General features: G+C 28.4%; 1 protein-coding gene across 5 annotated transcripts in view; it reads right to left on the reverse strand.

Annotated features, from left to right (window-relative positions):
- Window positions 1-11,140: 11,140 nt before the first annotated feature.
- Window positions 11,141-27,870, reverse strand: part of LOC107456634 (RNA polymerase-associated protein Ctr9) — a 42,393-nt gene continuing 25,663 nt past the window's right edge. The window contains exons 22-32 of one of the 5 annotated variants that reach the window (XM_043044905.2): window positions 25,025-25,209; window positions 24,367-24,414; window positions 22,528-22,560; window positions 21,133-21,162; window positions 19,740-19,790; window positions 19,061-19,090; window positions 17,791-17,838; window positions 17,134-17,163; window positions 14,706-14,756; window positions 13,240-13,289; window positions 11,141-11,239 (exon numbers count right to left, since the gene is read on the reverse strand). In XM_043044905.2, the coding sequence (XP_042900839.1) occupies window positions 13,258-13,289; window positions 14,706-14,756; window positions 17,134-17,163; window positions 17,791-17,838; window positions 19,061-19,090; window positions 19,740-19,790; window positions 21,133-21,162; window positions 22,528-22,560; window positions 24,367-24,414; window positions 25,025-25,209 (538 nt within the window). In that variant the 3' untranslated portion in view covers window positions 11,141-11,239; window positions 13,240-13,257. Of the gene's footprint in view, window positions 11,240-13,233; window positions 13,290-14,705; window positions 14,757-17,133; window positions 17,164-17,790; window positions 17,839-19,060; window positions 19,091-19,739; window positions 19,791-21,132; window positions 21,163-22,527; window positions 22,561-24,366; window positions 24,415-25,024; window positions 25,210-27,870 lie in introns of all 5 variants that reach the window. The other 4 variants (XM_071181617.1, XM_071181622.1, XM_071181625.1 and 1 more) reach the window with 4 other exon arrangements.

Genomic DNA, 27,870 nt, shown 5'->3' on the forward strand with positions numbered 1-27,870 from the left:
TTAATCTTTTTTTTTAGCTAAAATCAGAAAGTGGAGTTGAATATTTATTTTAGTAAACTCAAGTTTAACGGATTTGATATTTTATTTTGTTCAAGAAACAATAAAATTGAATAAACGTGGTTTTAAGAGAAATATTTCGATATTTAAAGAACTGCTTCATATTTAGGAAAAAATGACATTTTTCTCATTCACTAATACCAATACTTTTAATCACGATAAAAAAAATGGATATTCGAGATTTACGAATTTTTTTTTTTGTTTTTGACGAACTCTTTCGCTTCGATGTGGAAAATGCTCCCCAAACAAAAAAATATATACTTTTTTCACTTGTTTGAGGATATAAATTTCGTCAGAAACATTTGTCTCACAATAATTTACAAAATAAAACATGAAATAAAATAAGACAATGACAACTCAATCACTACCAAGATTCAGGCCCAAGATTCAAGCCCAAGAAACCTGTTTGATGAGTGAACGCACTAACCACTGCACCATCCCTTCATGGAATATACGGGTCGGACAAATAAACACTAACATACCATACAAGTGAGGAAGCAACTTCGTCAAATAATTGAAAGTTTGAGTTTTGTCAAAATTCACGTGATTTCGCAATAAAATAACAATTAAAAACAATAAAATACAGCTTTAATCATTGATAAATCGTCAAAAATTAGAATTTTATTTTGAACTTACATGTTATTAAATTTGACATATTCGAGATGTATAGCATGGAATATGCCGGATTTTTAAATATATGGTTACAAAACAACATAGAATTTATCATACATAATCCAAAATAAGTAAAATACTAAAGTGAAAAGTAATTAATTATTCCCTCCTTCCTCCTTTTCGTTTTTCCCTTCTTCCCCGGCATAACCGCATCCGACTTTTATACCATTATTTTGTACATTCAATTAGTTTTAATTCTCTTTTTGTTTTCTTTTGAAGTGAAAAATTAAAAAAGAGCGGAATTGAGGTCTCTACTCTCCATTCCTAAGCAGACGATAGTTCAAAATATAACGCTAGTTTAATTAGTTATGGTGCCTAATAAAAACTTTAACCATTTACCCATCATTCTGGGGTAACAGCTGGAATAGTGGGATGTGTGCAAGTGACGTATTTTGGGTATCTCGATTTTGATTGGTTGTTGAAACGTGACATTTGTTTATGTTAGCAATTGTTCTTTCCATTCTACCCCGTTCTTCTAAGCAAGGTCCCTTCAGTGACACATTCTATATTCTTTCGCAAATATTTGAAATCTTTCACTATATGTTTCTTACTTAATACAAAGATAGGCACGAAGCCATGTAGGATATTAAACTAGTTATCATCGAAGTTGCCAGGTACACAAAACAAAAATATATCACAGTTACAATAAAATACATACAAATAATAAATCTATTAAGTAATTATCTATTTAAGTAAAAAGACGTTGACGAGAAGGTATTATAAAAAATTCGATGCGTGATACGGCGTTGTATNAAACCAAATCAAGTTGTGAGGTAACAGCTTGAATAGTGGGATACGTACAAGTGACGTATTTTGGGTATCTCGATCTTGATTGGTTGTTGAAACGTGACATTTGTTTTTGTTAGCTATTGTTCTTTCCATTCTACTCCATTCTTCTAAGCAAGGTCCCTTCAGTGACACATTCTATATTCTTTCGCAAACATTTGAAGTCTTTCACTATATGTTTCTTACTTAATACAAAGATAGGCACGAAGCCATGTAGGATATTAAACTAGTTATCATCGAAGTTGCCAGGTACACAAAGCAAAAATATATCACACTTACAATAAAATACATACAAATAATAACTCTATTAAGTAATTATCTATTAAAGTAAAAAGACGTTGACGAGAAGGTATTATAAAAAATTCAATGTGTGATACGACGTTGTATTTAAACAACTTCACGTTTATTAACATTCTAACATATGTGGAAAAACTTAACTCAACTTTAACACGCCATCTTGTTTATAAACGATCAGTGGCAAGCCGTGGTGGCTCAGGTTCACATGGTTAACCGGGTTCGAATCCCAGCGATGGCTGGTTGATACGAAATCCTCACATAGCTCGCATCGACCGCAATGCTAAAATATCCTCAGTGGTCGACAGATCACGGGTTAGAGTCCCCATGCCGTTAAACTAACCGTGGGAGGTTTTCGTGGTTTTCATCTCTATGTAACTCAAATGCGGGTTAGCGGATTAGTTCCGTCTAAAAGTCCTCCGCGAAGGCAAAATTTCCTCCAATACCTGATCCAGGCGTTCCCTTGTCTTCTGGATCGGGTTTAAAATTACAAGGCTACGGAGTTGAACATTAGTAGTCGTAAGCCAAAAATTGGATCGTATGTTCAATGAAGGTTATAAAAAAAACGATCAGTGGCGCTGAAGTCATAGGTCACGTGCCTGTGTATCGTCGTCTCCTCGAGTTGCAACTACCCCATTATGTTATTTATCAATCAAAATTATTCTAAATTATTATTCTTTGGTAGATTCACAAAACTGTTTTACACATATGCAGTTGCATGATATTGCACATGATTGTTTTATAGTAAATTATAAAACAAAGCTTTTACGAGAGAAAAGTTATAATTCATTTTTAGTCTATTTTACCCCTATTTTCAAATATTATGTTATTCTTAAATATACTTAACGCATATTTTAATAGTCACCTTTGATCTGTATTTTTTATTAACCACTTACGAGCAAATAACTCTATGTGCGAAAACTAGAACTAGTGAGAAAAAATTGTTTCAAGACTTGTGAAAACATCGATACAGAACTTTTTGTTATCATATAGACTTTTAACTCATTAGTTACTAGTGTTAATTTTAAAAAATCATGCATTGTGTTGTATGGTGACCCAAATTTGCGTTGTTTTTTTTTTAGAAGAATTTAATAATTTGAATACATACATTTGTATATCAATTAATTTATTTTCGTTACGGAATACTGTGATATACTTCAGAAAAAAAAGTTCTTTTTTAGAGAAAAAGAAAAAATTGGTTCCAAGCAGAACATAGTTTTGTACCACATTTGTGTTGTATCTTAGACCATTTGATGTTACATTATGGATAACACTAATTTTGAGCTATAACCTTCTAGACTTGAAAGTCGGATATTCGAGCTATAACAAACTTATTGTCAATAAAAAAAAAATTGAGTAGCTTATATTAGCTGAAATAAATCAAATGAATCGTAAATACAATACCGAACAATATTTTACTGGTCAATTTCGAAAAATAATTGATATACTTAGAACTAAAAACCGTTAAATATAGTACTTGGGAAAAAACTAAAAATTTTCAAAGTGAAATTGTAAATGTGAAATTAAAATAAAATTCGAATTTTGATTCAAATTATACAAGATATGTTTAAAATAGTTAATACTAATTTAAACACTTTCTGCCTCGAGCTTATTTCACCAAATTCTCCTGTCCTTAGCAACTGATTTTTTCCTCCTGCCGTCTTCTGTGTGTCAATTTGGATCTCCCTCTTGAAATTTTTTCCATTCAGGTGCCCCCCAGGTAAGTTTGGTATCTTGTAAATAGGCGTTCGTAAAACGTAGCCAAACCATCTACACTTCAAAATTTCATATTCAATTTTTTCGACCCGGGCTCTTTTTAAAAAAATTTCCTTTTTTATTTTGTTGGACAAAAATATTTCAAACATGTATCTCAGGCACTATATAGGAAAGATCTGGAACATTTGTTTCGCTCCCTATGTTTATATTCATATTCCAGGGTTAAACAAAACAATCTGAATATACGATGGCTTTGAATACTTTAATCTATGTTTTAATTTCGATATTCTGATATTTCTAAAACTTCCCTTTTCATACTATACTTCCTTTTCACAAAACTATACTTAGCAAACTCTTTTTTTTTCGGTAAATTTATAAAATTTGCCCCTTTACTTTACTTTTGAATTTTGACGCTGGATAAAATCGTTGTTTTATTTCGATTGTAATAAGGACAAATACAAAGGTTTACTTTCCTCTAAAAAAATATCCGTTCAAATACCTTGAAAAACACTTTACCTTATTTTTTAATTTTGACGCAGGATAAAATCTTTGTTTTATTTCGATTGTAATAATAACAAAAGCAAAGGTTTACTTTCCTCTAAAAAAGATATCCGTTCAAATAGCTTGAAAAGCACTTTACCTTATTTTTGAATTTTGATGCAGGATAAAATCTTTGTTTTATTTCGACTTAAATAACAACAAATACTTTCCACTAAAAAAATGAAATTGTGAATCGTAGTGCCTTCTGTTAAGTAGCAGAAATAAACTTAAGGTGTACTATTACTGTAAAATCTCTCTACAGCGGATTTTCCTCTAAAAAGAAATTTTTAATCAGAAAAAGAAATTATTCGAGATATCCTTCCTCCACGTCAGAATTTAAGTTTCTGTATCTCAAATAGAGCTAACTAGGAGTTGGTTTTTATTCAAATGAAGCTTTCATATGCATACAAATCTTGATTTTCTCTTAACCAAGGTGTTTTGTAACCACCACCTTTAAGATATAATTTTAAAATCCACGCAAGAAATGCGGTAAGAAAAGTATATACATGGTGGATCGCAAACTAAAATTAAAGCGAGGAAGAAACAAAAACGCTATCGAAATCTGTCAAATCACTATTAAGGAAGGTGATGTGAAATGCAACGAAAGTAATTTGCATATAAAACTTTGAAGGCATGATAATAATAGTTTTTTTAATGGCTTTGTTTATTCCGAAAATTAAGCCGATTTTGATGTGTTTAACTCGCTTTCTTCAGTAGTGATTTGTTTGATTTCGATAGAGTTTTTGATAATGCTGGATTCTGATAGCGTAAGCCTTATAAATTTTTAAAATTTAAAAAGAATGTAATTCAAAAAATCTAAGAAATTAATTAAGTTAAAAAAAAATTTCAAAATAATAAAAGATAGAAACTGTACAAACCAATTCATTCTAAAATTGTCATCAGATATTAAAACGACATAGATATATTAAAATTTTGAATGTTGCATAGTAAAAACCAAATCAAGTTGTGACTGATTTACAATATTTTGAGTGTTTAACACTTAAAAAAGAAAAATATTTATTATGCCATCAGGTTTGTAAAACTACACACCACAATTAAGTTTTGAGTTCAATACAATATAATTCAAAATCGCATTACAGTAAGAAACAATTAAAACTTTCATACTTTGAAACTAATAATACATAGTATAATCACAAACCTTGAGTAAAAATAATGAAAAAAAGTTTAAAACGCTTAATTCAAAACGTCAAAATATTTATATTTATTCTTAAGAAAAAGACTAAAATGGCTTTTAAATTATTAAATATATGTATTCGCTTTTTAAAATTGTATGGACCAATGCAACTAATGTCTTTCACAGCAATAACAAAATCGATTTTCATTTAAAATTATCATTCTAGCGGGAAATAGCTTGTTAGTTTACTTTAAAAATTTAATAGTATTCAATTATTGGGTAAAAGGGTTATTGTAAATCAGGAATATTATGCAAACGAGTAGTTTTGTTTGGAAGCTTTTTCCTTCTTTTTTTTTCGATACGGCTTTTTCCCCTACTAGCCACACCTATGCAGTTATTTTCACATTTAATATTTAGTTCATAAGCTTTCAAAATATATTTCATTCCGCATATAACGGTGAATTTGGGCGTTTACTGTCCTGTTCTTTTATTTTAACTGTGGGGAATGCATACAAATTTTGCTTTTGCATTCCCAAAATCACGTTTATTTAATTGCCGAATCTTGTAATATTAATTGGGTTATTGGTACCTTTTCCCATATTTTTTTCGATTTTTGTTCAAAAGCATATAGCTTTTTAGTAAAATATATTTTAATTCGTATTTATTGTAATATTAAATAGTAAATTTTTCTTAAAAATGGAATAAAAAGTAGTTTAAAATGAAGAAGATTAGTTTTATTTTTTGTCAGATTTGAATGGGAGAAATGCAGGGCGCATCACTTTTGAAAAACCTGAACGCAATTTTCAGTGACGCGTCCTACGTTTTACATTTTAGGTTTGACAAAAACAAATGTTTTGTTTTCTTTAGTTCATTTGAAATCGTGTTTAGTGCTTTTCATCGCTATTTAAACGTTTAATTTATTGTTAATATTATTTCCTGCTATTTGATTTTGCTGCTGTTAACGTCAAAAAATGATTGAAATTGCGTTTGGTGATAAAATGGTAATAATTTTTTCTTCTAGAATTTAGGAAGCAACTGTAACTTGCAGCTCATAAGACATAGAGTTACAAATGAAATTTATGTCGAAAATTGATCAAAATTTAGAATGAAGAATCAGATTAGCAGAATTCCGTTCGAGGTATAATATGGTAAATTTTACTCTTAATGGTAATGGAAACAATTGAAACTTGTTCTATCATCCTACGCATAGCTGCAACTAAAATTTAAGCACATGAGTAAGTTAGGAAATGATCAAAATACAATTCACGATTACTTATTTATGAGCAAAATACTTATAATTGGGAAGCGTCATCACATATAGCGTCATCAGATATGAAACTCTAGTAAAACTTTGAGTTCTCTAACTAATGGAGAAAAGGTCGACAGAAAGAATGGAGAAAATTTTGATAGCATGATTTAATCAACGGAATCGAGTAAAAACGTAGTAAATAGTTTAAAGGTCAGTTTTAAATAAAATATTTTTGAAGTTTATATTTAAAATATTTATTTTCCGAAACGATTTTTTGTTACTGTCATTGATTCTGACATAACCGTGACGATCGCCTGACCAAACTATGGGGACCATATTTCCCAGATTGCGGGTCATAAATCGAAAAAAATATATGTTTGTTTAGAGAAAAAACGTTTTCTGTTTAATTTCGTAATTTAAAAAATCGTCAGCACTAATTGATCAGCATATTTAAAATTACCTTCTCAAATAATTAAGATTGAGTCTTAGAACATGAAGTTCCGATCATTAGTTCAAAAGTTATTCAGATAGTAGTCTTTTTTTTTTTTACGCGTATTATACATTGTGAAGCTTGGACTAATTTACAATGTGCCAAACTAACTCTGTATACCACCTCAATATCCATACTTTAACTTAATAAAGTTAAATATCAAAATAAATAATGCATCAATTCAAAGATTAATATAAAGAAGTATAATACCAGAAGCGAAACTTTACAATTTTCAACGTTTGAGTATAAAACTGCAAGTTTTAAAAGTTCGTATTTTTGTTGTGCAGGAAAATGAAAGGAAGAATTCGTTTCGGATATTAAAACTCAAATATGAACACCAGTTACAAATGAATTGGACCTTCAAAGTGTTCTATGAATTAAACAAAATGGTAGGAATAAACAGTGTCGCCATGCCCCAAACATTTCAATTCCCTCTTTCATGAGTAATTCATCAAAGAATTTAAATGCTTCAATAAGAAAATAGAAACTAAATTCCATTAAAATATTGTGCCATATTCATCTGCACTTCCATTGATAATTTTCAAAAGCTGTTTAATATTTACAAATATAATAGGAAAGAAAGTTTGGGTATACAATGTTTTTCGATTGAATTTACATTAAGTGAAAACGATAATATCACGTTCCATTTTTTCTTCTTCTTAGAATTGTTTTTTCTTTCCGTTTAAAATAAATATTTTGAGAAAAAATTACATTATTACATTTTATAAAATAAGTTTTATGAACAGTAAAAAGTATTAATTTTTTTTGTCCGATTTTCTGAAATAATTATTAAAATTAAACTGAAAACGATTAAGAATTAGTTCACAGTGTACACCAATAACAACGTCTTTTTTTCTAATATTGCACTAATATTAGAAAAAAAGAAGAAGAAAAAAACGAGAATTTTGTATATTAAACTCGGAATTTTTGGAATATTGAAAAAATTTCGGAAAGGAAGAATTTTGCGTAATGTTTTTAACATCTTTGAAAAAGCTAACAGTGTCTTACAATCAGGCTTCGTAGTGACAAAGAAAAAATCAGGACGCTTTTTGGAACAGTATACTTATAGTACAATATTACCTTTAAAATAACAAACAGCTAAATACAAAGTATAATTTTTTCTACTTTAAAGTAACAAAAGCAAACTTTGACACAAAAGAATAATAAAACTTACTGATTCTAATTTAAGAATTACCTATTTTTGAACAGAAAAGTTTTTTTTAACTGTTTCCAGAATAATTTCATCAATATTCAACAACGCAATACATAGAAAAATTTTATAATTTTGTTACATTAAAAAAAAAAAACAGCCAGAATCAATTACACTGACGTTCAAAATTTAGAAAATTTGCATATTATGACGAATTTCTTGAAAACAACAGAGGAGCTACTGTTCCGAAATTAAGATGTAAATCTTATGTATCGAATACGTAAGCATATACGTGTGTGGGGGCGGAGCTAGTAGAAGAATAGACTTAATAAGCGCGCATGGAAAATCTGCTATTCGTTCGCTCACACATCTTGCCAAATTTCTTGATGCATTTTGTGGTTCTTTTAACTTAATTTCAAAAAATAAGAATTAATACGCTACAACGTTTGGAGAAGGCAAATCGTTGGGACACTTGATGCAGGCCAGTCTCAAATCCAGATTTTATATTTTAAAAACTTCGTTGAACAGCCGACTCAATTTTGAATTTTCGACTACCAATGTTCAACTCTGTAACCTTCTAATTTTGAACCCCATCCAGAAATCAAGGGAACTCCTAAATCAAGTATTGGGAGTAATTTGCCCATTTTAATGGAACTAACCCACGTTTGCGTTATACGGAGAGAAAATCAAAGAAAACCTGCCACGGTTAGCCTGACGGCAAGAAGAGCCTAACCCATGATCTGTCTACCACTGTAGATATTTTACGTCAGCACTGAGGTGTGTGTGTCGGATTACCCATTAGGCCAGGCCTGGGCCCCCTTAAAATGGATTTTTTGAAAATAAATGTTAAAAAATTAAGAAAAACAATGATTTTTTTTTTTAAAAAATATCAAATTCAAATATATATTAATAAAATACGATATCTTTCTTACATAACGTTAATCATATTGCTTTCTTAAATGAAAAGATATATAAATACTTTTATATTTGAATAAATAAAAAATATACGAGAAAAAAATTTAATCTAAGGGCCCCAAAATTTTGAATGGCCTAGGGCCCCCGCGTACGCTTAATCCGACCCTGGGTTATAATGTGACCCCGGTGCGGAATTCTCAAATCCAGATTTGTTGAGATTTCAATTAAACGCCCAGCGTCAAGTGCAATTTATAAAAACAATTCCGGATCTGTCGAGAGAAAGCCTGACCAAGAGCAACGGCAGCCAACGAAGATAGGTATTTGTCGATTACAGCGTCTCGCCGAGACGCTTCTTGAATGAGGGCTGTTTGTTTGCGTCCCTCTGACTTCTGCCAACGAAAGAGTCCGTTTAGGATAGTGCTGAGAGCATAGAAATTAAAACATAGATCAATGGTCAAATGTTCCAATATTTGAAAATCTTAACTTTTACTAATGCAGGGAAAGCAACACACTGTGAACCCAAGTATTTATCATTAAATTATATATTTAAGTATTTGCCATTAATTTAAACGTCATTTATTGGGTACGTCAGTTTCTGCATTTCTTAAATACCATTGCGGATAACTTTAACAAAAGAAAACGTATTTCGATGAACAAAAATGTGAACAACTGATTCATAAAATAAAAAAAACTCTTACCACATAAACTCAACAGATCATTATCAGTTGATACCATACCTGCCAACTTTTAATTTTTCCGCGGAAGATTTTACCCAGAGGTAATAAAACGAGAATTTGAATTTCAATTCAATCGTGGGCAGAAATATGTTTTTTTTTTTTNTTTATGGGGGTCGATGGAGATTTCGAAAAATTATGTAGGGGTCGATGATCAAAAAAGTTTGGCAACCCCTGGGTTAGAGCTTAAACTTCTAATCAGTGATTATCATACAATTATGTGTATGTTTAATTAGTTTTTCACAGTGTTGCTATAAATCAATTTAAATTAAATTTCTAAATGCAAAAGATATTTAGAATATCATATTATGTATTATATTTAAAAAAACATAAAAAATAAAAATTTTCTCAAAATATGCTGTAAGTTAGTAGTTCTGTGATACTCTTAAATCAACTCAGCTTAAAACTTTAATAAAAACTATTAACCGAGTCAAATACGTTGGGGTAAAAAAGTTGGTATATGCAAACTGAAAACACAACAGATCAACAAGCAGCTAACAATGTAAAAATTTGTAACCCGTAGAGAAAATTATAATTGTATATCTTCTATTATAGACACAAAGATTTACCATCCATTTACAGTACTCGAAAGGGAAATGTGGTCGTGAGTTCGATCCCTACTGACTGAAGACGCCCCGTGTAGTAAATGGTGACTGGTCAGCGTTAAATCGGTCACGTCACAAAGTCCTCCAAGTTCCCATTACAAATCAATACCTGTGGTGGAAACTAATTGGAGATTGATCATTCTCTGGTTCAGGTCAAGATTACGATCTATGCCCTTTAAAATGGGCTGCTTGTGGCTGAAGTCTTATTCTTGGTCATAGATGGCGCTACAGAAAAACAAGAAACACACCCTCTGCCTTAAATTTGCTTGGTTTCACCAAACAGGCTTATTGGTATTAACAAGTGCCATTAGAAACAACAACAAAAGGGAAATATACCTCTGTAAAAATTGTATATAAATGAAACCAAGTTTATATTAAAGAGCATAATTGAAAACATGGGATGGTGTAAAACTTTACAGCAACTATTGATATTTAAGTAAAAAATTAACATAACTGATGTGGGCACGTGTCACACTAAATGGTTCTACTTTATATCTATTAGGGTGCAAGTATAATATCTCATTGTTTTATTTTTATTTCAAGCATACCTTTACTTTAGTACAGTTTATTTAAAGTACAATTTTATTATAGTGTAGTTTATTTTAAGTATAATTTATAATTTAAAACATATTAATGCTTTTTTCAGTTTTTCATTTAAAAAAATTTATATATTTACAGTCTGATGGTACAAAATGAAAAAATAAAAGCATTAACAACTAAAACAGTATAAAGTAATACCTGAAAATTATATTATTAAAACTAAGAAAACAGTGAATAAAACAAAAAGACGACAGAAGTATGAATTTAAATTTTATTTACAAATGACATCAGTAAAACAAGTGAATAAAACATGGCATGAAGTTCAACCATATATTTTCATTGATGATATTCTTGACCTGTAAAGAGAATTGAACAATAAATTATTAAATAATTTATGATTTATATATTATTATAATTTATTATGTATTTTTTCCTACTTTGAAAAAATAATATTTCTTGATGAAATAGTCATGTAATTTGAAATTAGGCGTATAAGATGGAAAAAAAGCAAGACTTCAACTATTTTCAATTAAAAAAAACAGATATTATTCAGAAAAACAGGTTACCTCCAACAAAAATAGGTTTTGAATGGGAATAACGCCTTAGGAAAGTGAGATATAACATAGATTGTTTACCCAATTAATGCAATTTTATGCAAAGCAATGTTGTGACTTTAATCATGATCTCAACACATCCAAATTTTAGGAATATTTCTTTTTACTGTGGTAAAATTAATGTAATTTAACCTTTTCATTTTCGATACTTTACAGTTTTAAATAATTGCAATTAATATTGCTGGATGCGATTAATAACACTTATGTTATTGGCTGCTCTTTTACCAACATTGTATTGCCCAACTCATTCACTAGAGATAAACAAATTACAAACAGGGGCCTGAATAATAGTTTTTAAAATGCTTTTTCAAAGTTCAGATTGACGTAAATTTTGAATCCCACATTTGAGTGATAACATTTTCAAGATTACATCACAGTGTAAATTTGCTTGACTTTAAATTATACATTTGAACAAATCTAGTACTCAAAGAGATAAAGTGAATTCTATTTAACATTTAGCTTGGTTCTTACATAAATTGAAAACCATATTTTATCTTCATACTGCATTATTCTCTGAACAGTTGTTTTTACATTTGAATTTTTTATTTCGAAAAATCTCTTCATTTATAATCTTTGAGAAGTAATATTAGTCTGGATTATCATGAAATTCATATTACTGGAGATCAGATTTCCGGGGTTCTACAGTATTTCATGATGGCAATCTTTTTTAAACACTAAAAAATAATACACCAAAAAATGATATTAAAAAAAAATAATATTAAAAAAATAATATTTTACAGCAATGCCACTTTCATAAAATCATACTTAAAATATGACAATATCTAATTTTAACACTTTAAAATAATAATTTACTTTTACAGATAAAGCAGTGTTTAAACAATGTATAGAAGAAAATACAGAAACAAAATGCAAAAGGTAAAGTCAGATACTACTTTTATTCAAAATTACAATCAATTTTAAATAAAATAATTTCAATAATTTAATTCAGTATTCAACACTTCCTACACAGTAGAACTGAAATAGAGTGCCCTATTTCTTCATAAAATGGAATCACAGAAGTCCTTATTTATGTATTTAAAGAATTAAATGTAGCAAGTTTATTTATTAACTATTTTTACACTTAGTCTTATTTTAATCTATAGATAACTCAATAGCATCTAACCTAACTTTCCTTACAATAAACTAATGTGTGAAAAGATGATAAAATATTTGTAAAATAAAAAAAAAATTGAACTAACAGGAAGAATAAAATATTTAGGATGTAAAAACTATGTCACATCCATAAGTTAATAATCAACATTTTTAATGACTTTTTACAAAAGTCATTGTCAAAAGTAAACATCCTTTATAGTGCGAGGAAAAAACAACTGTTTTAAATGCAATATCATTTCACTGTTTAAAGATAAAAATGCTAGCAAGCAGATTTGAGAGATGGAAAATAATTTTTTTAAACTTATTTTTAGTTTTATTTTAAATAACTTAATCACATCATGTAATTAACCTTATGAAGCTCTAGCCTGGTTATATTTGTTATCTACAAATGCTACTATACTAAATTGAATTAAAATTTAATTAGCTGTTGTATTAATCAGCTTTACTGTATCTAACCTAAATGACAATCAGTACTAAAAATAAAAATAAAAACTGAATGGTGTTACAAACTAAGTCTGACAAAAAAAACTTAAAAATAGAGGAAATATTATAAGGTCATCTAAGAACCCTTTGTTAATGTGAAAAAGATAAAACATTTCACTTATAGATAATTTTTAACGTACTCTTACTTAAATAAGGTTAAAATCCTAATCAGATTCACTTCCAGCATTATTTTTACCTGCAAACAATCAAGAAAATAAAATAATTATTCAAAAAGAATAAAAATGTTAGACAATATTAGACGACAGAAACAAGATTTTAAGAGTCATATTTAAAAAAGAAAGAACAGGTACAGAAAAATAAGCCTTGAAAAAACAGATAGATGACTTTATTAAGGAAGATACCGATTTTTTATTTTTTATTATTATTATTTGAAAAGTTAGCTGGAAAAATAATCAGAGAGTATACCATTGTTCCTTTTTTAGTGATTCGAGTTATCTGTGACTTTATTTATCAATCATCTTTATCAACAAAATCTCAATTATTACTTGAAGCAACATATTTGCAAGCAGTTTTATAACAGGGTAGATTTTACAGATTCTTTATGCAATATGGAATGTAAAATTTGCAAATTATGCAATATTTTGTTCTTAAAAGGTCATTGTTTGTTCTTTAAAGGCTATTTCGTTAAAATAAAATTATTATTTACAATATAAGACTGTTTGGTGTCAACTAAAAAATCTACTTTCAAATGCGTTGAGGGCAACCTGCTTTTTCAGAGTTCTCAAGAACTGCTACTATTTACAATATCAATATTTTCAGCAGTGACATCTTTTTTTGAATCCTTAAATCTATGATTGCTGACCAATTATATTTTTCCGGAGAACTTTTATTAATAAATCATCTCTTTGGCTTTTTTAAGAGTTTAGATAACTAGTCATACAAAATATGATTAAGTGTCAATTTTTCTTGCAGTAATTTTAATGTTTGATCAAAATATATTTAATGCTGATCATAAAGTGGAAGTATACAGCAGTTAAGGAAGTTTGTAAGATGTTTTTGGTGCTTGTATAGCTACTTAGTGTTATAAATCAGCTATTTGTGCAATGGCATTGCTGTGTAGGAAAACATAGGATTTATAGAACGATTTTGGTTTGAGGACAATCTAGGATGTTTTGTAAGATTTTGAAAAGTATAAAGGAAATATGGAATATATGGGATGACTTTGACCCCTGTTAGAGCAATGAACAAAAATCTTTCCCGACAAGACCGTATTGCACAAACCTCACTTCTTCACAGACCTTGTTTTTCGTTAAAAATTGCTTTGCCATAGATAAGAAAAGCGAAACTTTCAACAAAAAAAAGACATTTTTAATTTTTCACAAAAATGAAAAACTTCATTAGTGAAGAAATTCCCGGATTTTCCGTTTTGAAAATGAAAAAAATACTGCAAGTTGATGATTATCATTCCCCCACCAAGGACAAACAGCAAGTGTACAATCTGTGATTCTCTGATTTTTCCTGGTTTTCTCAGATTTCACGGTTGCTCACCACAGAGCATGTAAGGGAATATAACACAAATTAAGAAAGGTAATCAAAGACAAATAAAAATATATTAATTTGCTTTCATATTTAATGCAAATAAAAAACATACCAGATGCAACACTGCCTTCTCTGTCAGAGTCTGAAGCTTTTGCTTCTTCATCTGAAAAATACAATACCTTAAGTAAAAAAATTTCAATTTACTAGTTGAAAGTCTTTATCAAAACAATAAACAGATTTGCAGTCATCAAATTTGTAATTAAATGTTCACAAGTTTATAGCTTTATTATTACTAGACAACTGGATCAAATATGAAAAATCACAGGGTTTTTATTGATCATGTTGTCTGCAATTAAAATAGGCAAACTCATTTTGAAAAGGAAATTTAGAAATTAAACAAAGGTTATATATATATATATATACAGTAGAGAACCAATTATCCGGGATGCTCGGGACCATCGCTATCCCGGATATCTGAATTTCCCGGTTTTCTGAATCGACCAAAAAGTGTCGTTAATCGATGTTTTATCGAACCCGAAGTACAAGGAAAAAGTGTAATGCATAAAGTAAGAGAAAAAAGAAAGGTACTCCTAACTTTAAAAAGAAAAAAAAATGGTAGAAATATAACATTTAAAAGAATAAAAAAATTTGCAAGTTTAGACAAGAAAATCAAGTTTAAAAAATACAAAATTCTCATATTTATTTTTTAAAAATAATTACAATTCCTAAATTAAATAATATAAACAAAACCAATGATTAAATAACGCAATATATTTCATACCTAATTATACGGGGGGAAACGATAAAATAAAAGGAAAACTTATTAATCTAAATAAAAACACTTGAAAATTATCGAACCGAAACGATAGTTAAAAAAGGCACTAGCATAAATATTAAAACCCGGAACAAGGCAAGATCAACGGAATTCAAAAAAAAAAAAATTAAATAAAAAAAACCTAATGATAAAATTTATGAATAAAAAGAATTAATTTATTGAGTGCGAAATTTATCGCGAAAAGAAAAAAAATCAAACGTAGTGGAATCAGAAAAACAAAACTGCAATCTGCTTCATAAAATAATCCTATGTTTAAATTAATAAACAATTCTCCTTTTATTTTATTTTTTTGTTGATAAAAACAAGATTTTTAATTACAGCAGATGTGATTCCACACCAAGAAAAACTTGCAATTGATACCGCACTTCCAAAGAATGAGAATTTATTCAAAAGAAAAAGATTTTATTTTTATTAGTCGATGTCAAATAAATATATTTTTCTCTTTTCTTTTTCTGTTCACTGATATGCATGCAATGCATTTTCCCCACCCCCCTCGTAAATCAAGCAGAAAACGAAATCAGCATGCCACACCCTTGAGTTTGATTGACGGCCTAAAGGAAAAAATAAAACATTCCTCCCTTCCCTGCCTTCAAGGTCACGGAGGAAATGACGTTTCTCTGGGTAAACGGGGAAAAAAATCTTCCCCTTCCTTACATTTTCCTCTACTCAACTTCAAGGATGAGTCCAATTTCCGCTTTTTTCGTTTTAGTTTAAAATCGTTCTAGTTTAAAATGGCGGGAAATTCGAGCAAAATTTTTCCCGGTTTTCTGGTTTCCCGGTTATCTGGATACCGGATAAATGGTTCTCTACTGTATATATATATATAAAAGATGTTAATCCCACCCATTGATTATGCTTAGCAGTAATAGTTTTCATTTTCAAATCAGCAAAGATATGCAGTGACCATAAAAAAATTTTTTTAACTATCCATTGCATTCTACTTGTAAAATAATTCATTAGAAACCCTATTTCATTAGGATTCCCTTTTAATAAATATATAAAATAAAAATTGATTCTTTTTTTGTTACATAATCACCAAAAACTAAAGGAAACTCTGAGTGTTAATTTTACAGCATCTTCTCGTGACAATACGAAATTAAAAAAAAGGTTATCAGGCATTCTGTATACCCTACTCTTCAACTAGTGTACTCCCGCTAAACATGTTTTACTCTAGTGGCACTAAACGAAAATCTGGATGCTTAATAGACAGTTGCGGTTTCGCCAAAGTGAATGCAAACGAAACTCTTTCTTGAATCAGAATATGCTTGATAGTTTTAAAAGTCTCAAAATGTAGATATGAAACTAAAACTGGTGGCTGAACTGACAATCTGTAGTTTCTGAGAAAGTTTTGTCACAAATGATTGAAGATTAACCTTAGAAAATGGAGGCTTAGTCAATTGCCTAACATAATACAATTGTACATTCATGATTTTATAAAACGAATTCAACTTAAAAAAAAACATTTATATTCAATACAGTGTAATGTACATATAATTAAATAAGCTAACATGCATACATAGTCAATAAAGATATACAGACCAAAAAATTAAGAAAGCTACTGCTAGTATTTTATTGAGATTGTAAGAAACCTTTACAATTAATTTCTTAAAACTCACTGATTTAAAAATCTTTCGACTAAAACATAATAAAATGTTTAAAAAATTTACCTGAAGAATAAAAATTAAATTAGATAAAAAAAGGTTACCTGATTGTTGTTTAGTTGAACCTTCGTTATCTAAAAGAAAATAGACAAAAAATATCATAAGCATGATGGCATAATAATATTAATTCAGCCAATTGAAGAGTTAGAAACAAATTGTTCAAAGTTGTAAATAAATTCTGGAAAAAAAATCAAAACTTTTTCAGATTTATTAAAATGTTTGAAAATAATGTTACGAATGCTACTTTAACCTAAAATGTTTATAGTATAATCTGTTACCATACTTATAACTCAGGCAATATTAAATTCATGTCATATACTCTACATTTGTTTATGTTATATACTCGCAGAATTTTAATTTAATTGGCCTAAATATGTATCTAGACAATTATATTAAATATATTTATTAAACAAAAAAGGATCAACAAAAAAATATTCTCTGTTCCCATACCAAGGTTAGCAAAGTAGAACAAGCAAAGTTAGCAGGTGCCTAACCTACAGGAGGGGAAATTTCTCCAGAACAGTGAACTAATTTTCTAACTTTCCCAGAAACAGAAAATTTCTAGATTGTACCTAGTTTTTCAGGGATTTTCGGAGTCATGTATAGGAAAACAGAAAGCACAGAAGAAAGGTAATCTAACACAAATTGAGAAATATTGATCTGCTTTCATATTTATTAGAAATAAAAATAAAAAAACATACCAGATGCAACACTACCTTCTCTGTCAGAGTCTGAAGCCTTTGCTTCATCTGAAAAATACAATAACTTCAGTAAAAAAAAAATTCAGTTTAGGCTTTGAAAATTTCCATCAAAACACCATATAAAAAAAACTATTGGCTCTTTAAAAAATCTATCAATTTATATTAAGCCTTACTTTCTTTTTCTTTTCTTTTTTTTTATTCCTTGTCCGCAGTTTTACCTTTAATTTTAATATTTCTTTTTAGTATAGATTTAATTGGATTTTCATTCAATTGATTAAAATTAAAATTCCTACATCTAATTAATTTTTATTATTTCTTTTGATAGTTAAATGAGTTTTTCTCAAAAATTTTAAGAAGCTGTTTTGAGAATGATTCAACATAATTATCATTACAATAAACCAACATTTTACAAGATAGTAATACTTTAATAGCTATATCCTTTAACAAATTACTTACTAATACCAGATATAATTGTTTGAAAGTAAGGGTTAACTCACATATTTTTATCAGGTTTCTAGATTACTGATTTAAAGCATTGGAAATGGGTAAAATGGAATTTGTGTAAGATGTTATATCACCCGCTTGATTAGGCTTAACTGTAATAGTTTTTATTGTTAAAGTCAACAAAGATATGCAGTGATCTTAAAAAATTATTTTTAACAAATAATCCAGTAAAACGAGTTATCAAGCTTTGTTATGCTACTATATGAAAATATGGTTCAATTTTAATAAATGTAAGAAATAAAATTGGACTATTTTTTTTCTTGTAATATAATCGCCAAAAATTAAGGGAAACACTAAGCATTCGTTTTGGATCTTTTGCTCATCACAATGCACTATAGAAAAGAGTCACCAGGTATTCTGAATATTCTACTCTGCGACTAATACCTGTTCTACCATTAAACAAGTTTCACTCATGTGACACTAAACCAGCAATCTGGATTAGTGTCATCTAATAGAAGACCTAATAATAAACCAGCAACCTAATAAAGAACTGTGACTCAGCTAGAATAAATGCAGTAAAAAATCTTCATTAAATCACAATATGGTTAAAATAAGTTTACATGAATCCATAGTCAAAAAATTAAGAAAACTACTACCGGTATTTTATTGATATTCTAAGAAACCTTTACAAATGATTTTTTTTTAAATATATTTTAGACTGTTAAAAACTCACTGATTTAAAAATCTTTCAGCTAAAAAATAATAAAACATGTTTCAAAAATTCACCTGAAATAAATAGAAAATAAATTAGATTTAAAAAAATTACCTGATTGTTGTTTAGTTGAACCTTCATTGTCTAAAAGAAAATAGAAAAAAAAATATTGTCAGCATGATGACATAACAATATATATAACTCTAGATGATTTGGTCAATTGAGGTGTTTGAAACTAATTACTCAAAGTTGTAAGTATATTCTAAAAAAAAATAAACTTTTTCAGACTTATTAAAATGTTTGAAAATAATGTCAGAAATGCCACTTTAACTTCCATGTTCCTAATATAGTCTGTTACCATACTTCTAATTCATGCAATATTAATTTCATGTCAATACTCGATATTTATTTAGGTTATACAATCGCAATACATTAATTAAATTAGTATAAATATATGTCTAACAGTTATATTAAATACATTTATAAAACAGTAGATGATCGACAAAAAGGAATGCTCGGTTCTCCCACCAAAGTTAGAAAAATAGAATAAATCGCAGGCACACAATCTGCGGGAAGGGGAATTTTCCCAAGAACAGTGAACAAATTTCCTGACTTTCCCAGAAACAGAAAATTACTCGACGTTTCCCAGCTTTCAGGGATTTCCAAGTTACTAGCTGTATATAAAATGAAATAATTGTATACGAAAGCATAACACACATGAAAAATGGTAATCTAACACAAATTTTAAAAATATTAATTTGTTGTGATTTTTATAACAAGTAAAAGAGCATACCAGATGCAACACTGCCTTCTCTATCAGAGTCTGAAGCCTTTGCTTCTCCATCTGAAAAATACAATACCTTTAGTAAAAAAATTTCAGTTCAGTATTTGAAAATTTCGATCAAAATGATAAACGAAATTTTAGTTATCAGGTTCGTTATGAAGTATTCACAAGTTAGTAGCTATATTACCACTAAACAACTGGATCAAATAACACTGAGACTTTTAGTAAGTCATAAAAAAAATGTCTGCAATTGAAACATGCAAAAAATTTAAAAGTTAACATTTTCTTTTAATAAAAAGTGTTAGCCTATATTTTAACAATGACTTTTAGTTTCTTATAAAGATCAAGTATATATTGATGTAATAGTGATAGCTTAAACATTTATTTGGTATTAAATTTTTCATCTAGGACTATAAACATTCTGGTATTTGCAAATGAAGAAAAAACATATGAAGTATATTAAAATTAAAAAAACTTCAATAGAACTAGCTTAAGAAATGTTAAAAGGATTAAATTAAACAGCAGCACTTTTGTTGTGGAGTAGCTGAGAATAAGTTTTTTTTTCTTCTCAGAATCATTTGCAGACTAGTTGAAACAGAGTCTATACTTTAGAGAACGAAGTTAACATTTTAAAAAAATCTTATGGTCATTTTTTTTTCTATAATTTGTTTACAATTTTACCACTAATATCAATATTTTTTTCCTAATTTTGACTTAATTGGACTTTTATTCAATTGATTGAAATTAAAATTCTTATATCTTGCTAATTTTTATTATTTCTTTTTATCATTAAATGAATTTTTCACAAAAACTTTAAGAAGTTGTTTTCAGAATGATTCAGCATAATTATTATTAAATAAAAAAATAAATTTATGTTACAGTAATACTTTAAGAGCTACATTGTATTACAGGTAATTTACTAATACTAGATATAGTTTATTTGGGAGTAGGGGTTAACCCATAAATTTTTATATAGGTGTTTAAATTACTGATTTAACATATTTTGAATGAGTATAATGTAATTTGTGTTAGGCGTTATACCCCCTCTAGATTACAACTGAATGCAGAAAAAATCTTTACTGAATCAAAACACAGTTAATGAACAAACTATTAGGAAAAGTTTTTAAAATCTCACAATGTAACTAGAAAAACCTATTTAAATTCAATATAATGATATAAACAAATAATGAAATAAGTTTACATGGATATATAGTCAATAAAGATATTTAGACTAAACAACTACCGGGATTTGATTGAGATTCTGAAAAACTTTTACAAATTATTTTTTTAATATATTTTTGATTGTTAAAAACTGATATATTGCAACTAAAAATAATAAAACATGTTTTAATAATGTGCCTTAAATAAATAGGAAATATATTAGATAAACAATATATGCTACCTGATTGCTCTTTATTCGAACGTTCATCATCTAAAAGAAAATAGAGAAAAAATATTATAAGCAGGGGGCATAACAATAGACATAATTTAAAATTATTTATTCAAATGAATAATTTGAAACAAATTGTTCGAAGTTGTAAGAAAATTTATAAAAAAAAATCAGAGCATTTTTTTTCGTCAGAATTATTAAAATGGTTGAAAATAATATCAGAAATGCCACTCTAACTCTCTATGTTTATAACATAATCAGTTTTCATACTTCTAAATTATGCAATATTATATTTAAGTGATATACTCGACATTTGTTTACGTTATATACTCACAATATATTTATTAAATTAGTATAAATATATATTTAAACAGTTATATTAAATATATTTATAAAACGGGTTTTGACAATGCTCCGTTAAATGTGATTGAGGCTTAATTTTTTAAAAATAGATAACTGGTGAGTTCTATATGATATTATAATGGTTGTAGAATGAAAAAAGAAATAAATTAAAAACAACATAATAACAAAATAGCAGTTTAAATAAGGCTTGGAATACATGGAAGAAAAAACAAGTAGGAGTGATCTTAAAAAACTACTAATATTTCACTAAGATTTTTTGTATGATGACTGATTCACTGAGAACTTTTATGTATGAATTTTTTAATTTATTTTAAATTTACAATAGCTTATTGTGTAAAAAATTGCTGCGCAGAAAAAATAATACATTATATTTTAAAAATTTGGATAAAATCCTCTTATTTCAACGAAACAGAGTTAAATTTATAAAATAACATTAAGAGTGCTCTCTGCTTGATCCTTTATTATCTGAAAAATAATTGAAAAAAAATTATTATTAACTATTTGGCGTAACAACATTAACTTTAAAAAGTTTGAAACAAATGGCTGAAATTTATATTTAAAAAAATCTAGACCATTTTTTTAACCAAAAACTTTAAAATGTTTTAAATACAATTTTAGAAAAGTCACTTAAACTCGATATTTATAATGAAGCCGTTTACTACTATGTTAAGCTACACTCTTATTATATTTATTATAATGTTTGATACAGCATTTATATGTCCTCATTTTATTAAATATGGTTAAAATTATTTCAGAAAATAAAGGCCTGAGAAGGTACCGACTATATAAGAATGGTTTGACGATTTTTAAGTGGAAAAAGTAGAAACAATTCAAATACAATAATAAAATAGATATAAAATATAAATGTTTTAAAAACTACCATTTGACTCCGAAAAAAAATCTTTTAAAAATAAATTTTGAAGATATTTTAGGCTATCAATAACAAGAAAATCTTTGAAAAAAAAATAATATATAGTAATAAATTATATTTTTAAAGCATTTAGCTGACTAATAAGGATGAATAATTGAAATAAATATTATTACCTGATTGTGCTTTATTGGAACCGCCCTCATTGTCTAGAAGGACAACAAAAGCAATAATAAACAAAAGGGAAATAGAAAACAAATAGAGCACCACTATATTTTTTTAATTTTAAATCAGTTTGTCATGCAAAAATGGAATTTCCAACAATTTAAAAATGAAAAGATTTTATTGAATCCTCTTTACAATAAATATGATTAACGATATCTTTTTTTTTTGGTAATTATGGCATTTGAATAAATAGATACTCTTTCTTCAAAACCTAGAGTCTTGACGTTCAAGAACTACAATGATTGCTACAGTGTTTTGACTTCATAAAATAGTTGCGATTCATTTTTACCAAACACTTTTCATATTCTTAAGCTAAGGAAAACCTTAGCAGTAATTAATAGCTAATATAATATCGCTAAAAGGATAAATTATTAATTTATTCTTGGCAAAGTGTTTCATATCGTTTAATGACTACTAAATTCTATTATTTCATGGCCGGATTATATGCAGTGATTCAGTAATAAATTTAGAAAATATATTGGGTGGAGTAAAAGGTCTCGTTTTTTCCCATTATTTTCAAATCCATATATTAAATGACGGTCAATAAAAGATATATGTTCCCTTTCGTTTAATGACCTTTTGTTATCTTTTGGTGAGCTTCATAATTCATGGTTCATAGAAAGACATGTCTTTATGTGCGAAAAACTGATCAAAGTGCTGACTTTTCAGTCTCATCTGATTTCAACGTTATTTCACGAAGGAGTTTTGAAGAGATGAAAACAAGTGGGAGTCTGACAGAGCAATGTCAGGTGATTATGCTGGCTGGAGCACAACATCACACTGAAGCTCCTATAACTTTTGACAGGCCACCAAAGATGTGTGTGGTCTCACGTTGTTGTGAAGAAACAGTACTCTTTTACGATTGACAAGTTGAGAATGTTTCTAGATGAAAGCGTCATTCAAATTGCTCAATTGCCAAGAATACATATCTGACTTGATAGTATTGATCCTTCGTTGGAGCTCAAAAGAGCACCACACCCTTCTAATCCCCCTATATTGAGAGCAAAAGCTTTAATGAAGGTTTGCTTTTTAAGTTGATCTTTAGACTGATTTCTTTAGCTCGATACGAAAAAAAATTTCGACTGATCTTCAATGTATCTGACTGAATGTATGACTCAATCAATGTCTTTATTTTGTCCTTACCAATCTGGGTAAGCCTTCCTGATCGAGGTGCATCCTTCAAATCAAAATTACCAGTATGGAATTTTATGAACCAGATTTGGCACTGGCATTCTTGTACAGCATCATCACTGTAGATTTCATACAATTTTTCACAAGCTTGATGAGTGTTTTTCGCTTTACTTTTTACCATAAAGCTTAAACTGTCAGTTATCAATGACATAACAACTACTAAAGCAAATACTTTAAGTATTTCAGAAACTGCACTATTGCCCTCTCTCTCTCAAAAAAAAAAAAAAAAATAACACAATGACTTTTTACTCAATTTAATATAATTTACTTAAGGTGGAAATGATTGTTAAAAGACGAATTATTATTAATTTAAATGAATTATAAGTTTAATTTAAAGGTGATGGATAGCTGAATTATTCGCAAAACGCATCATAAAGTTAAATAGCTTTAGAAACAATCAGGAATTATAAAAAGATCAGGGCATCTGCTAGATGAAATTTATACATAATCTCTGATTAGCATGTTGCTAACTACTAATTTAGACTCTTTTGTGTGCATAAAATAAAATCCATTATGAGAAAGAAAATAATATGCTAAATATTGTAACTCAAATGTCAAGAAACAATTTATAAAAATAAAACTATGTTTTCAAGTCTTACCAGATTGGGCTTCCTTTCCAGAATCAGACGCTTTATTAGATTCATCATCTAAAACAAAATATGATGAATAATATATTAAAAAACTGACTATTATTTACACTAACAAGATAACTGAAACTTGCAATATGTCAAAACTATTTAAAGCACATTTGAAGCGTTGCACAGTTTAATGACACTTAAATGATATTTTCAGATTACAATTCCAGTCAAACTTGTTTATAACTAGGACATGGGGATTATGACAATTTGTTGGTTAAATCAGAATGCGTCTTAACCCTCAGTCGTCAAAAATTTTCAAAAATAAAAAACACAAAATAAACCTCGAAAATGTTTAAAAACTGCTTATTTTATGTTTTATTTTTATTTTCATTAATTTAAATAACATTTGATTTTTTTTTTTTTTTTTTAGAAGATGAGGGAATTGAACTTTAGCTTTTGTTTCTTACACAACGCATAGCACAAAATACATTCTTCACTAACACCTATTTCATTTTGTATAAGTTTGCAATGTTTCAGAGAACTCGGTATATTCAGTTGTGAATAGCAATAGTTTATATCTTACATTAATTTAAATCAGCTGGATATAAATCATAATTTAAAGCACCTGATTTTTTTTTTTTTAAAATTCATGATTTTAATGAAAGGATTTTTTGTATACTTTTATCAGATTCACTCCCACTGTCCAAAGCAATCCTTCTCTTTTTCGGTGCATTTTCTTCTTCACTTTGACTATTGTCAGATGCAATTCTCCTCTTTTTAGGTTCACTATCTTCATCACTATCTGAAACAATTTTCCTGTTCTTGGCTGGTCTGTCTTCATCACTCTGACTACCATCACTTGCACTTCAAACAAATAGAAATAATAATCATTAAAATAATAACAAGATAATAATAAAATAATTAATGACAAAGATAATTAACACAATATTCATAATTAGAAACGGATTAGTAATATCTATGAACTGAATGAATGATATCTATAATGATATATGTATGAATAAATGAACATATCTATGAATGATATCTATATGACCTAGAATAATCCTTTAGAGTCGATAAAACTTTTAAATTCTGTCTAAATAACCAGTAGTATAAGCAAATCATATAAATTTTAAATGAAGGAATCATGGAAAACATAAAATTTGAACTTTCATAAACTTGAGTCGAGAAATGTGAAACTAAAAACATTATTAAATAAAAAGTTTTACTCAACTCCAAAAGCTTTTATTAAAGGGGAAAATATGCATTATCATCTTAAGAGTTTACTATTAGTCTGCTGTATTTAATGATATCGTAATCAATCCACAGGTATACATATTTAAACAGTCAAACCCAGCTGTAATGTATTGCCCACAGTTCAAGCAATAATCTACAATAAAAAAAGGTTCATTGTACACAAATTCATTGAAAAAAATCATTTTTAGCATGTAACAGTAGTGTTAATGGAAAAAAAGACTGTGATTGTTATAAATTTTGCTGACAAATTATTAATTAATTTAAAAAAATCAAATTTCGAAAATAAAAATAACTGTTTAATAACTAAAACTTGATATTTTTTCATTCCAAGGGAGAAATGAGTGATTTTCGATAGAACTTGATTTTAAGCAGAATTCAGCAAAGAATATGCACAGGGAAGGAAGGCTAGCTTCAATAGACATAATGTAAACTGGCTCCAAAAGCTTGGTACAGGTCCTAGGTATAAAGGAAGAAGCAACTTTTAGAACACAGCAGCAGAGGTTCTTTTTAAACAAGTTTGTACCCACTTCTTCCCCAACCACTGCTTGGGATAAGGATGAGAAGGAAAGTTTTACCATTTTATTCGTGGTCCGTCGTCTATTGCTGTATTTTGGCACTATTAGATATTTCTTTGAGAATTCATTAATATCATTCGTGTTGATTTCATCTGCTAGCACATTCTGAGATTGAATGAAGGAATAAAATAGTGGTTTGTGAGGTACTCAACCAACAACCAGTTAAAGTGGCTTATCTTCGGACTTTCAATTTCCTTCTTATGTTCATAAGCTGAATCTTAAATGCTACAGGTGTCGCATGTCTCTCTGACTACTCCAAGAAAACAATTGCTTTGTTTCCTAAAGAGAGAATTTGGGTTCCATATTGTTCTCTTCATAGTCAACTAGAACACGCAGCACTAGCTACTTCTTATAGTGGAAGATTAGACTAAATAATGTCCTTGTATCCTATTGAGAGGGAGGAAGTGAGCTTATTGCACTTTGTTTTTTCTTAAGTGGGGATGAGCTTAGCAATCATTAACAATAGGGATCCAGAGTCAAGAAGCTTTTGATGTTCCAACTCTGCTCAGCAATTTTGCTATACATTTTTGCACGTTTTTGAAGTGCAAATTTAAAGTTGAAATTTTTATTAAAAAAACCGAACATGAATTTAGATATTAGTCTGATTAGCATGTAATAATTAATAGATGTTAGAATGAAAATAAATACCACATAACAAAAATTAAAACAAATTTAGATAAAATATATCAGTCCAGTCAAACATAAAAACATCCTTCAAAAGCAAAAAAAAAAAATTTTTTTTTAAAAAATGAAAAAAATAAAAAATAAAAAAATAAAGTAATTATTATTTGAAAACTAAAAGAGTCCTAGAGCCTGGGAAAATTTAGAGCTCCAGCTACAGAGGGCTCTAGGCTCCAGCTCCTTGATTAACGAGGTAAATAATTTTACTCCTTTTAAATCATCTCTTAGCTAAAAATCATTGTCCCATTGTCAAGATTTTTTTTACCTTCAAAAACCTGGAAAATCATGCATGCTTTTTGAATCATTTTGTAGTTAAGACATTTTTTTAAACCTTGGCTTTTCAGAGTCATTCATATTTGCACATATAAGAACAATTATTCACATTTTAGAGAGCTTCTTGTTAGTGCATTTTTCTCTAATAAATTTCAACCTCCATTAAAATATGTAAGAGAAAAAAATACAGCAACCAAAAGCTCACAAATCATTTTATAAAACAATATAGCTTTGCCAGCATTAAGGATTTCTGTGCTGCTGAATGGTGAACCATTTTGACAGAACTTCTTCCCTGTTTTCCCATTCAGATCAAAGTAGTAACTTTTTTGCATGTGCAACAAAAGTTGTGCAGCATTTTTTCCAAAAGTTTGTAAAAGCAAATTTTGACAAAGAAAGTTTCTTTCACAGTGCCAACTGATTGGTGCATCTTCAATACAATTGATAACCTTGATCTTAGCCTCTATTGAAAATGCTTTCTTTTAAAAGAATTCACCATTTTTTTTTTTTGCTAGAGGAAAAACATTAGCTTACCGCAAATTGGTTATTATAACACGATGAGAGTCACTATAAAACTAGAGAAAATCTTTGTTCCATTTACTGGTTTAGCACTGGTAAATTAAGGCTATTTTTGGTAGGTTGAACAAATTTTTTATAAGATAAAGTTAAATGAGACTAGAGGAACACTTTTGTAAGGTAAGAAAAATGACACTAGACTTCTGAAAAGTAAAATCTTACTTAA

The sequence above is a fragment of the Parasteatoda tepidariorum genome, chromosome 1, assembly GCF_043381705.1.
Source record: "Parasteatoda tepidariorum isolate YZ-2023 chromosome 1, CAS_Ptep_4.0, whole genome shotgun sequence".
Lineage (NCBI taxonomy): Eukaryota > Metazoa > Arthropoda > Arachnida > Araneae > Theridiidae > Parasteatoda > Parasteatoda tepidariorum.